This window comes from Schistocerca americana, chromosome 2 (genome assembly GCF_021461395.2).
Source record: "Schistocerca americana isolate TAMUIC-IGC-003095 chromosome 2, iqSchAmer2.1, whole genome shotgun sequence".
Lineage (NCBI taxonomy): Eukaryota > Metazoa > Arthropoda > Insecta > Orthoptera > Acrididae > Schistocerca > Schistocerca americana.
The window spans coordinates 1,105,188,752-1,105,201,833 of record NC_060120.1 but is presented as its reverse complement, the minus strand read 5'-3'; the positions used below and the strand labels follow the sequence as shown (position 1 = coordinate 1,105,201,833).

At 37.1% G+C, this 13,082-nt stretch overlaps 1 protein-coding gene across 1 annotated transcript in view; it reads right to left on the bottom strand.

Annotated features, from left to right (window-relative positions):
- LOC124594705 (Down syndrome cell adhesion molecule-like protein Dscam2) overlaps positions 1–12,268 on the bottom strand; it is a 40,502-nt gene extending 28,234 nt beyond the window's left edge. Inside the window, exons 1-2 of the mRNA XM_047133073.1 lie at positions 12,235–12,268; positions 9,124–9,222 (exon numbers count right to left, since the gene is read on the bottom strand). Coding sequence (XP_046989029.1) covers positions 9,124–9,222; positions 12,235–12,268 — 133 coding nt within the window. The remainder of the gene's footprint in view (positions 1–9,123; positions 9,223–12,234) is intronic.
- Between the last annotated feature and the right edge of the window lie 814 nt (positions 12,269–13,082).

The window sequence follows — 13,082 nt, the reverse complement described above, 5'->3', positions numbered from 1 at the left end:
TTGCCCTATCATGTCCCTTCATCCCACAGTGACAAGTCTATCTGTGTTCCTGTACCAAGCATCACCCCGAGGTGATCAACTGGCTTTTAGCATGCCTACTATAATTCCTTCAGCATATTTTTACTTAGACAAAGAAGAGAGATACAGTAGGCAGCTGCAAATGTAAGTGTTTATTCATTACCAGATTTGCATATAAATCACTTATCCTTTGTTAGAAGATATTAAATGTTAACATTGTAACAAAAGGAAATGTATTTTTGAAACTGGTAAAGAATAAATACTTCCCATTTGCAACTGTTGGCTCTACCTGACTCGTTCATTGACTAAAATATTGTGCAGATACTGGCAGCGATAAGCCATATTTCTTATTCGACAAAAAAGTGAGGTACAGTAGGCAGCTGCAAATGAAAGTATTTATTCATTACCAGATTTGGATGTAAATCAGTTACCCTTCATTAGAAGATATTAAATGTTAACACCTGTAACAAATGGAAATGTATTTTTGAAACCGGTAAAGAATAAATACTTACCATTTGCAACTGTTGGCTGTACCTGACTTATTAAATTATTGTGGAGTTTCTGACAATCATCAGCCATGTTTTTATTAAAATCCTGTAATACGGGGAATAAGAATTCTAAATTTCTGGGCACCAGTCTGACAACAGTTAGATTTTGTGGGGCATATTCATATTCATGGCAGTCAATAATTGGCATGTGCCATTTTGACAACAATTAGATTTTTAATGAGTATTCAAGGGAGTCAGGTGTTGGCACTGAATACAATAATTGTTATGGCACCATGAGCCAGTTATGGAATTCATCACTGACAGAATTTTACAGAATGATTGCCACCATGTTTGCACATGTAGAAAATAGCAAAGTGCTGCTGATCAACTTCAGTAAACAAGAAGAAAGACTCCAGTGTGCTGGTCTAATTGAGTCCAGTCTTCCTTAACCCTGTGAAAATAACATTCACTTGATTTGTGTAATCTTATAATGCTCATGTCTCTTGCAGGTGCATGAAAGGAATGGACATATCAGTAATCTGATCATTTCGAGTCACTATCGAAAATGAGTCTGGAATCGGCATATTTTGTTCCTTATTTTATGCAAGATCTGACAGATGTATTATTAAAAAATTATTTTACATTATTTAATGTGCATATCAATTTTATTCTATTGTCTTTACTCTCAAACTGTCAGAATGACAAAAAGCCAATGCCCTCCTTCATTTCTGATATCTTTCACATGTCAAAGGCTATATAAGAATTAGAAAGCTAAAGGTTTGTTCTTGACTCTGTATTCTCGATTTTTATTCATTCTAACTGGGAAGAAGAAAAAAAAAAGAAAAAAAAGGGATACAAAAATAAAATTGTTTACTTATGTGGTGTTGTATTCTTTGGCTATCTCATCAATATTTACATCACATAAAGTCCTCACTGCATCTTCTAAATGGCTGGACAACCGATTACAACATCCATTTTTCAAGTAGTTAATTTCTGAAACTGAAGCTTCACAAAAGTAAGTCAAAGGAAACCATCAAAATAAACTCTGCACAGTGTTGTAAATTTTTATAATTGCTAGGAGCTCATCTCCAAAATTCACAATGTTCTATAACAGGGTGTATACGTGGACAAGAAAAAAAAAAATTCCTGGATTTTTCCCGGATTTCCCGGTTAAAAATACACTTTCTCCCGGGTGAAAATACACTTTCTCCATGTTAAGTGACAGTATACTCTTCCCTGGAACTATAAAACTCATCAATCCTTTGAATGTTTATGGTTTTATATATGGACGTAGAATTTCCTAACACTTAGGAAACGAAACTCAGGGGGGAAAAACACGTTTTCAAAGACCTTTGATGTGCACCAACTTGTACGCTGCATATTTCCGTATTACAAAGGTATAAATTTGAATTCCACCAAACACTGCATGTCACTTTCTGAAGCATTAAAATCGAGAGTGCGATTTGCTTTTGTAAGCCAGTCATAGCTCACGTCACACGATACCGCCAGCTGATGACAGCATAGGACACGTGATGTAGTCACCCAATAGCAATATCACTCTTAAGTAGCGCGAACATACAAATAAGAAAATTTAATGGTTGAAATTAATATACATAGCATTCACATATAATATTGGTCTCGAAGATTAATAAGCTGGATGAGAAGCTAAGCTTCCACATATAATGTTGATCTTTTTTGCGCGTGTTGCACTTTAAGATAGATTACACAAATGTGCCAGTAAAATCTATAATAACAACGTAAATGTCTTATCTTCTGGGCTCGAAATTCTCCTAAATGGTTATCCTCAAAGAGTTGATTTTTAAATGAGAGTCAAACACTTTGTGATTTTAGAAATTCATCTTACATTCTTGCACATAGTTCATTTTGCGTAAAAGGAAATTTGGTTTGAATGTAATGCTTTTCAAACCACCATTTGCAATATTTTCCGGCAACCTGTTAGAAATAGGTTCGTTTCAGTAGGTGTCATAAGGTATTTTAATTCATTTGATAGCTCTCCGCTGCAAAAATCCATTTGTTATCATTTAATGTGAGAGCAATAAATGAAGAGGAAGCAACAAAATCACTAAACGTAAACACATGACATGTGGTGATGACCCACCTCTCCACCACAACTCAGACTGCTCTGGTCATCACCACCAGATTTACTACATTTCCGAACTGAGGCAATATTAGATAGTGGTCCCCAGCCACACTTCTGTAACCACAAGCGAAAGAAGGTACTGCTCATATGAGACTCAACTGTGCATGCGCAAGAGCCCGCCTGCAACTGCTCAAGTGAATCAAATTTAAACAGTTGTCATGTCATGCTCATCAGAGGCAATTTGTTGTTATGAAGCATTGCATAGTCTTCCTAACACCTTTGACACACTTTGCTGTTGGCAGACGGTTGTATGAGCACTGTGTTGTGTTGTTGTATACGGCGCATTTCCTTTGCAACTTAAGTTTTATTTTCATTTTTCTTTCTCTCGTTCATGTTTTGTTGCTGCAGTATCATTCTGCAGTAGTGGGATACAGTAATATCCTTTGTTAGAGTATTGGTTCTTACCAGTCAAAATCACAAAAATTTAACTGAAAACTAATACAATGAATAATTCCCAGTATTCTAAACAATTCCCGGGTTTTTTTCCCGGTTGTCCCCCAGATAAAAAAATTCCCAGTTTTTTTTCCGGATCTCCCGGTTGTCCTGGGTCATATACACCCTGTATAAGTAGAGCTTTAAGCAGTGTGTCATGCTGAAGTTTCATTATTTATCAAATGAATTTCATGAAACCCAAACTGGCAGAATAATTTGAGATCAGCACATTCAACATGCCAAGGATTCTCTATGAAAATGAAACAGCATCGAATATTTCAAATAGTTGCAAATCTGAATAAAATGTTCTTGTGTTTCCGATTTTGTCAATTGCTTAAAACTACATGAGCTTTCGGCCAAGCACTCCTTGGCCATTGTCAAGTGGTATGACTGCCAGTGGGCTGTTGCTGTGCCATTATATACGTTATCTGCCAGCTGTGACATTGGTGCCCATGACATTGCCATATATGGGCATGTTTTAAGTCGGCATTCGATGTGCCCTCTTCAACCGCGTGATCGCTGGATCCCACGCAGTGCTGAGCTGCAAGCCACCGTCTCTATTCACGGTGTTTGTGGTAATTTTTATTTCAATAACTTCCTTTATTAAACTGTCCCAAAAGCCATTAGTGTAAGCCACAACAAAGGTATCTTCAAATTTTATGTGGTGACCGTTTTCTAACGCAGATTTCTCTGGATAGCATAGGCGATAATACCTCTCATGTTCTTTCCTGCGTTGTTCCACAGTGTGCACTGTTTGTCCGAAGTACTTCCAGCCACACTCACAAGGTATTTTGTAGACTCCAGGTGTTCTGAGACCTACTGTGTCTTTAACTGGTCTCAGTAACTGACGGATTTTTGTTGGAGGTCTGAAAATTGATTTGATTTTGTGTCTTTTCAACAGGCGGCTTATCTTGACCAACACAGAGCCACAGAATGTCAGCAAAGAAATTTCTTTTTCCTACTCTTCGTCGGTGGTCTTATTCTGATATATCCCAGAAATCACTTCTTTCACTTGATGGGCGCACTACGTAATGATGAAAGCATTGTGTTACTTCCTGCCCACAAGGGCAATGCCACCATAATTATGGAGTTCGAGGACTATGATACAAAGATCTGTGCGCTACTGAATGAAGATACTTATCAAAAGCTCCTACATGACCCGACATCAAGAATAGTAAGAAAAACATCAGAACTTCTTAAGCCACCTTCAGTGGAAGACAGTGTGGTTAAGAATCTTCTCCCACAGATGCCTAGACCACCTACTGCTTATGGTTTACCGAAGACACACAAGGACGGGACGCCATTTCACCTTATTGTGTTCATGATAGGTTCTCCAACATACAAGCTGGTGAAGTACTTGACCAAGCTCCTCGTTTCACAAGTGAGGCACTGTGAACATCATATAAAAAAGTCAGCAGAATTTATCAGCAGAATCCACCATCTATGCCTTAGTGAGGATGATATTATGGTCAGTTTTGATGTTGTGGTGCTGTTTATGAATGTGTCTATCAAAGACGCTTTGGACCTAATTTCCCAGTACTTTGTAAGTGACATGGTTGAGCTATTTAGGCACGCTCTTATGTCCTCCTATTTTGTGTACAGCAGCCAGTATTACAATCAGACAGACGCCGTAGCAATGGGTAGCCCATTGGCTCCAGCTGTTGCAAACCTCTTCATGGAGAATTTTGAGGATATTGCCATAGATACTGCACCACTGAAGCTGAAGTGTTTCTTTCTATACATTGATGACACATTCGTCATTTGGCCACATGCACATGAGAAACTAGATGAGTTTTTGAACACCTCAATGGCATCAACAGTAATACCCAGTTCACCATGGAAGTGGAAAAAGATAATGCATTCCACTTCCTCAACGTTCTTGTCCACCGTAAACAAAATGGGTGCCTTGGCCACAGCGTCTACAGAAAACCCACCCACACATACCTGTTCCTGCATGCCACCAGCCATCATCATCCAGCACAGAAGCACACAGTATAACAAACATTGGTGCATCGTGTAAGAGCAATATCAGGTGACGATATCCTGCCCATGAACTGAGCCACCTATGCAAGGTTTTCAGGAATAATGGCTACAGCGCAGAACAAATGAAAGAAGTGATTTCTGGGATATATCAGAATAAGACCACCGACTAAGAGTAGGAAAGGAAAATTTCTTTGCTGACATTCTGTAGCTCTGTGTCAGGCAAGATAAGCCACCTGTTGAAAAGACACAAGATCAAATCAATCTTCAGGCCTCCAATGAAAATCCGTCAATTACGCAGACCAGTTAAAGACGCAGTAGGTCTCAGAAAACCTGGAGTCTACGAAATACCTTGTGAGTGTGGCCAGAAGTACATCAGACAAACAGTGAGCACTGTGGAACAATGCAGGAAAGAATATGAGAGGTATTATCGCCTACGCTATCCAGAGAAATCTGCATTAGCTGAGCATGCATTAGAAAATGGTCACCACATAAAATTTGACGATACTTCTGTCATGGGTCACACTAACAGCTTCTGGGACAGTCTAATAAAAGAAGCTATTGAAATAAAAATTACTGCAAACACCCTGAATAGAGATGTTGGCTTGCAGCTCAGTGCTGAGTTGGATCCAGTGATCACATGGTTGAAGAGGGCACATCGAACACTGACTCAAAACATAACCATATATGGCATTGTCACAGGCACCACTGATGTCACAGCTAGCAGCTAGCATATATAAGGGCGCACCAACAGCCCACTGGCAGTCATATCACTTGACAATGGCCAAGGGGTGCTTGGCCGAAAGCTCGTATAGTTTTAAGCAATTGACGCAGTTGGAAACCTAAGAACATTTTATTCAATGTTATCACCACAAGACTGTATTCATACAGCTGCAAATCTGTTTTTTATTTCTTGCAAATGTTCTCTCAAATGGTACACCATATGACTTAGTAAATAATTCTGGTGATAGTTAAGGTCGTTCTGAGCATAGAAATGGTTGTAAAATTAGACAAATCTTTTTTTTTCTAGTTCATTTACTTACAATTGCAGTTTGGCTTCAAATGCAAATATTTTGTTGGTCATTTGTCCAACTATCTTGTTTGGTTCTTGCAATTCCAAATGAAATTTGCTGACATTTTGTATAATATTGGGCAAAACAGCAGTAAGTGCCCACCATTCATTATTAAGTTCAGCATAATTTTTTCCACTTTTTTTTGTAAGAATAAAATAATTTCAGATTTCAAACTGACCAAACATCCCAGCACTTTTCCTTTGCTTTGCCATCTGAATGCAGTATTTTGGATATCATCAGTGTAACAAACTTGCAATTCCTACAGTAGTTCTTTACTTTTTCAGTGATTAAATTCACATGCACGAATGAAATAATGTCCTTTAATTTCTATTTGAAATCTGACACGCCAAACTTTCTTCACACAGCAAGCAATGAATGGGCAGTAATTGATAATTTCCATCCATTCTTAATTAATTCTATCAAAGTACTGTTTTTTCCTGTCATTGACGGACAGCCATCTGTACACACTGATATTAAATTGCTTGTAGATAACAAAATCTTTATTGCATTCATAAAATCACAATCTTTTGTGTGACCTCTCACGATTATAATTGCCATAAAGTCTCCTCCTATTACCCCATCATCTGTGCAGTTATGCACAAATAATGTAGATTGAGCCATCGAAGCTACATCTGCACTGGAATCAGATGCAAGGCTAAAATATTTGCATATTTTTACTTTATTTATTACTACAGCAACCATATATATTGAGACATCTTCTGTGTGGTGGCAAAAGGTAGATTCTGAAAACATAAGCTTATTTATTTCAGCTAATAGTCGTTTACTGTTTGAGAAATGCTGAAACAAAGTTTGAGAAACAATTATCATACATTGCTTCACTAATTCAGCATCAGTGAATAACATTCAGTTACCTAATATTCTTCTCTGGTTTTTTAAATCACAATTCTACACAGTGCCCTGCAATTAAAATAACCACTATGGCAGACAAGTCATCTGGCAGTAGGTACTTAGCGATACCTGTGAGAAGCCCGTTAGCATTATTATAAAATATGGCTGAGAACCATGAGCCACATGAATGCTTGATTCGGGTCACATGCAGCCTATGGGCTGCAGTTTGACAGCTACTGTTTTAGATCAATGCACTTTGTCCACCATTTTTAGAGAGTATATTCCATGTGTGAAGTGAAATACTGTATAGCTTTCTGAAAAAAGTACTGAAAGGTAGATGCGACACTCCAGATACCAAATATTATGACATAATGAATGGTGAAACAATTTTATATCTTTCAGATACCTTGTATCCAAATCATCTATGCTGACAGATGCTGGCTTGAAGATAGTCTTTTAATCAGTCCAAGTTTTCTCTCATGTATTTGGACAACCATTTGGTCAATACGACTTGTTGGGCACTTGCCAATAATTGTTTGAGCATTTTAAAAGTAACCAGTTATTATATTACAGAAAACACTGGTCATGGTCCCTCCTGCACATAAAATGAAAGTTACCTTTGCTTGGTGCACCATTGACTTATGCCTATTGATTTCATTCTTGTTTCATTTATGACATGGAGTGAAGGACCCATACCAAATCCATTAGAAGAAATGAGTGGACAAAATCAGTTGGATTATTTTTTAAATGATACAGACATTGGTAGTAATTATGAATTCACAGCTGTTTTTGGTCACTGTTCAACATACTCAGCACTTGTTTCGCAGAAACCTCTCTCTTAGTTAATTGTTTATTTGAAATGTATCGTACTTCTCTCTTTGATATGCCTCTAAAATCAACCATTCAATACAACTTCAATTCCTTATGGTCCTGCATCATAGTCTGCCTTTTTCAGTGTTTCCATGAGTGATTGCAGGTGTTGCACATTGACTGTCTTCAAGAAATTATTGTAAATTTGAAATCAGCCATACATTTCTTGATCACTGAGAATGAAGGAGCAGCTCCTGTATAAAATTCCTCCAACTTTGGATTAACATCCTTACAAAGCTCCCAGAAAAGAAGTTATAATTACATAGTATTCAAGGGCATAAGTTTGAATGAAATGTAGAAACAGGAGTAAAATGCCAACTTAAAAATAATTTCCACATGCACCAGTGGCATTTCTCTTGGTTTCATAAAAGAACTGAAACACTTGTAAAGCCTGGATGTTATTGTAATCCTGTTCTTTAATTCAAACCTGATTTTTTTTTTTTTTTTTTTTTTTTTTTTTTTTTTTTTTTTTTTTTTTTTTTTTTTTTTTCATAATGCATTGGACAGAATTTCGGAGAAGAGGAGCTTGTGCCACGACTTGACTAGAAGAAGGGATTAGTTGGTATGACATGTTATTGGAGGGCAGCATGGAGGGTAAAAATCGTAGAGGGAGACCAAGAGATGAATACACTAAGCAGATTCAGAAGGATGTAGGCTACAGTAGGTACTGGGAGGTGAAGAAGCTTGCACAGGATAGAGTAGCACGGAGAGCTGCATCAAACCAGTCTCAGGACTGAAGACCACAACAACAACAACAATGCAAAACTGAGGTGGGTCATTGCAGACACCTCTTATTTTCTCAGTATTCGATGTCAAACGTGCATCTGTATCAAGTGAAAGGCTATTGCAAGCTTAACAGGGGTTTTTCTTTCCACAATCTTTCTGTCCCAACTTGTGACAGCAGGGCATGCTTGCTGAATAGTGTTGTAATAGATGATGTGACACACAAGAAAGGTAGAAAGTAACTTCCTTGTTGACACAGTTTGATCCTCTTGAATGGTACCTAGAGAACCACCAGTCTTAATGTACCTACCCAATGGATGGACCATCACTAAGTGTCACAGTACCGCACTCAATGAAAAACTGTAAAGACACAGGAGACATAACACTTAACACAGATTATTGGTGCACAAACAGGTGAAAATAAACAACACAATTCAGTGAAGAATCTTATAATATTAGTGATCAAAGAATCTTATAATGTGTGTGATTGAGCTTCAAAATCATGGTGTTACTATATGCAATGTATTACCTTCAAGAACATGGCCAGCATCTGGTGGAAGCTGCCACTGAAGTGCAATGCTTGATGCAGTTGTTGAAGATATTTCTATCTCGCTTGGTACAAGTGGAACTGAAAATATTATAGTTTTACATTAAATTTCAGTTAGAAATTTCACACAGAACATAAATTCATTTAACAAGTATATGATATATACAACACAACATTTTTAAGACCTGCATGCAAACTGAGTAATAAACATATATACTTTCTCTGGCCCTGCACACAGAAGACACAGTGCATAATGGGCACAAATATCAAACTGAATGCATCTACCCATATAATGGAACTTATTGTGACAGTGTTTAGCACATGGAATAACAAAAGAGAAGAAACATGATGATATCCTTGCAGCATTGCAACACTGTAATATGCAACATTCTGCCCCCCCCTCCCCCTCCCATCCTCCTGAAGAACATGGTTTATGGTGTGGACATGCAGTACGCAATATGCAACGTCCACCACAAGGATGTCCTTCAATCAAGGAAATGTCCCCAGTCATTTCCACAGCACAGCTGTTCTCCTAGTTTTTGTGGATTTAAACCACAAATTCTTTTCACGTTAGGGATATGCCAGTCAGCAGTTAACTTTCTGGCAGAGACTAACAAACTGAAATACCGATCTCCTACTAATATAACCAATATCCTCATACCATAAAATTCAAAATCTTACAAAATAGTTGCAGACTTTTTGAGATTGTAACCTACACAGAGAATTATCAGTAACTGTGTGCTCTGTATTTACTACCATAAATATACTGTAATCATCAGATGTGCTATGTATGTTATGTAGTGCTCACTGCATTTTATCTACACAAAATGGCAATAAAATAAAATTTAAACAAGTTCAATCCAATTGACTAACTAGAAAAATGACAAAGATATAGGGACAGACACTTCAGTAAATAGTTGTAAGTAATGTGACTAAAAAGTGTAACATAGAGGGAGTTGAGAAGTGAGATAAAGAGGGAATTAGAAATGTGAATAAATATTTTGAAGCCATTATGGTTCAAGGAAAAGGAGAGAGAAGGCATAAGAAATTTTAAGTATCACTTACACAAACTAAATAGCGGAGATGCTGAGCCACGATAGGCACAATAAAAAGATTCACACATCATAGCTTTCGGCCATTAAGGCCTTTGTCAGCAGTAGATACACATACACATACACACACATGCACACGCACACACTCACACTCTCACTCACGCAAGCACAACTGTAGTTTCAGCTCTCTGAGACTGCAAATGTGTGTGCAAGTTTGGTGTACTGTACTAGACAAAGTGAAAAATCAGTCATGGATAATTTTTCAGAACTTTCCAGAACATTTTCAATATGACAGAAGTTGCCATTCCCTTAATTCCACAACTAATCACACCAGTTCAAAAATCTCACCAAACAGAAGCAGCAGTTGAAATGTCGTAGTTGTGTCAGGCCAATCAACATGATTTTCATGTCCACCTAATCATGATGTAAAAATGCTGGGGGTGTCACAGTGATCCTGAAACAAAGCAGGAAAGAAAGCAATGGAAACATGTGTACTCACTACCACCAAGGAAGGCGAAGACCCAAACATAATCAGGCAAGGTGATGCTCAGCGTTTTTTGGGACTGCCATGGTGTGGTGCTAACAGAGTATACTCATAGTAAGCCTGAACATTGCAGGAGCATTGCAAGAAGCTGTCCATGTTGTTGGTTTTGCTCCAGACAATGCCTCAACTCATTCTGCAAAGAACACAGCCTACAAGCTGCTTCTTCAGGCTATCAAATGTTGACTCAACATGTTACACTGCTGATTAGGGCTCTATAAAAACTGTAGCACTTGCTGTTGAGTAATTCACATTTATTGTCATGTTTTGACATTAACTCATCATCAGAACATCTGTCAAAAGATTACAAATGTCATAAGAAACAGAATAATAAAGATTTTCTGAATCATGACTAACAAATTCTTTTTTTTTTTTTAAACATACTGGACAAACCTAAGAACATACAGAAGAAAAATATCTTCCTACACAATATGGTGTCATGTGTGTGCTAACTGCTGCAGAGTACAAATGAGCATGAAGTGCATAACAAGCTGGCAGGTTAAGGGAAATGACCTCCAGGTAGCATGAGAACATACGTGATGTGGCTAAGAGTAGCTAATTGGAGTATAAAGAAAGAAGTGTGCCAATACAGTAAAATGAAAAAGAATAAACACTTAAAGGTATTATTGGTGGCATAGCCTATGCCTATTCAGAATGGTGCAATGACTGCATACAAATTTCTATTGCTTTTTTAAGTGCCCATTTATTTTCATACACTCGTTAGCTCTTTCATTTTGCACATTATGATTTCATCATGTGTTACATGTTTTAATCTCTTCATACCAACTGAATTCTTCCTTTTGTCTTTACCCCTTCTCTTGCATTAACTTTAACAAAATAAATTTAAAAATTAAATAGTGATATTTGGTACACTGCTCTAAGATCATATTGTATATATCGTTTTTTATTATGGTTAGTATTATATCAGTTAATGTTGTGCGTAATTTCATATCATTAAGAATAGTATTCTTCCTTTTATCCCATTGTCTACTTCCTGTTTTTTGTTTAACAAATGTCTGTATGATGTCCATCCATTTTACTTGTAATCTTTTTGTATTTTTTCCATTATTATTTATCCAGTATTTTGTTTTTACCACCTCTTATGATCCTGTTTATGATTTTTAAAGATAACTGTTATTCACATATATGTTATTGTTAACATTATTTTGTGCAGCTTTATATTTTGTATATCTTAACAAGCAAGGTGGCACAATGGATAGCACATTGGACTTGCATTTGGGAGGAAAATAGTTCAAACCTGATTTAGGTTTCCTGTGATTCCCCTAAATTTCTTCAGACAGATGCCAGGATGGTTCGTCTTAAAGGGCACAGCCGATTTCCTTACCCATCCTTGCCTGACCCAAGCTTGTGCTCCTTCTCTAATGACCTTATTGTTGACAGGATGTAAAACACTAATCTATTCCTCCTCCATTTTGTATATCTTTAAGTATTTGTTATTTTACATCTTATTTTAATAATTAACAACTTGTTTTTTCATACCTCCACTAGTCACTCTTAGTGCCACTTCAGTCATGTACTCACACTATCTGGAGGTCATTTCTGTTAACTTCATAGCTTGTGATATGCTTCACTCTCAGTTGTACTTTGGAGCAGTTAGCTCATACATGGCACTGTACTGTGTATGATGAACCCCACCATTCTTCTTTGGCATGTTCATAGGTTTGCCCAGTATGTTTTAAAAAAGTTGTTAATCATGACTCAGAAAATCTTTATGGTTGTGTTGCTTATGACTTTTGTAATCTTTTGACATGTCTTCTGTTGATGAATTAATCTCTAAATATATCAATAAATGTGAATTACCAAACACCCGGTGTTAAAATTTTTTGAGCAATGTAACCAGCAATGATACAAGTTTTACAAAATTTTGTTTGATGATGGTTGCAATCATCCTACACAACTTCAGGTAGCACCTCTTCTTTTTTTTTTTTTTAAGGAAAAAAAATTGACTCCCCCATCAGTTCACCTGTCATGGTGCCTAGTGACTTCAACCAGATGAAGACATTGTTTGGCACAAATTTCCAGAATGGCAACAAGGATAATTTAAGATAGAATGTTTCCTGAACAGCCAAAAGACAGATTTCTACAACCAAGGTCTCTAGGAAGTCATCTGTCGTTGGAAAAAATGTGTTTTATTGAAGTGTGAATATGTAAGGAAGAGTAACATCTCCAATCATCATAGTCATAGCTTGATTTTTCAAGGTAACATTTACAACTTTATGACTACTGCTTTTGATGGAGATTAATTGGAAAGGTTGGAGGGTGGAGCATGTAATGTGATTAAGGCTAAGGAACTGCGGTACAGCAGCTCATATTATTCGGAGGCCAAT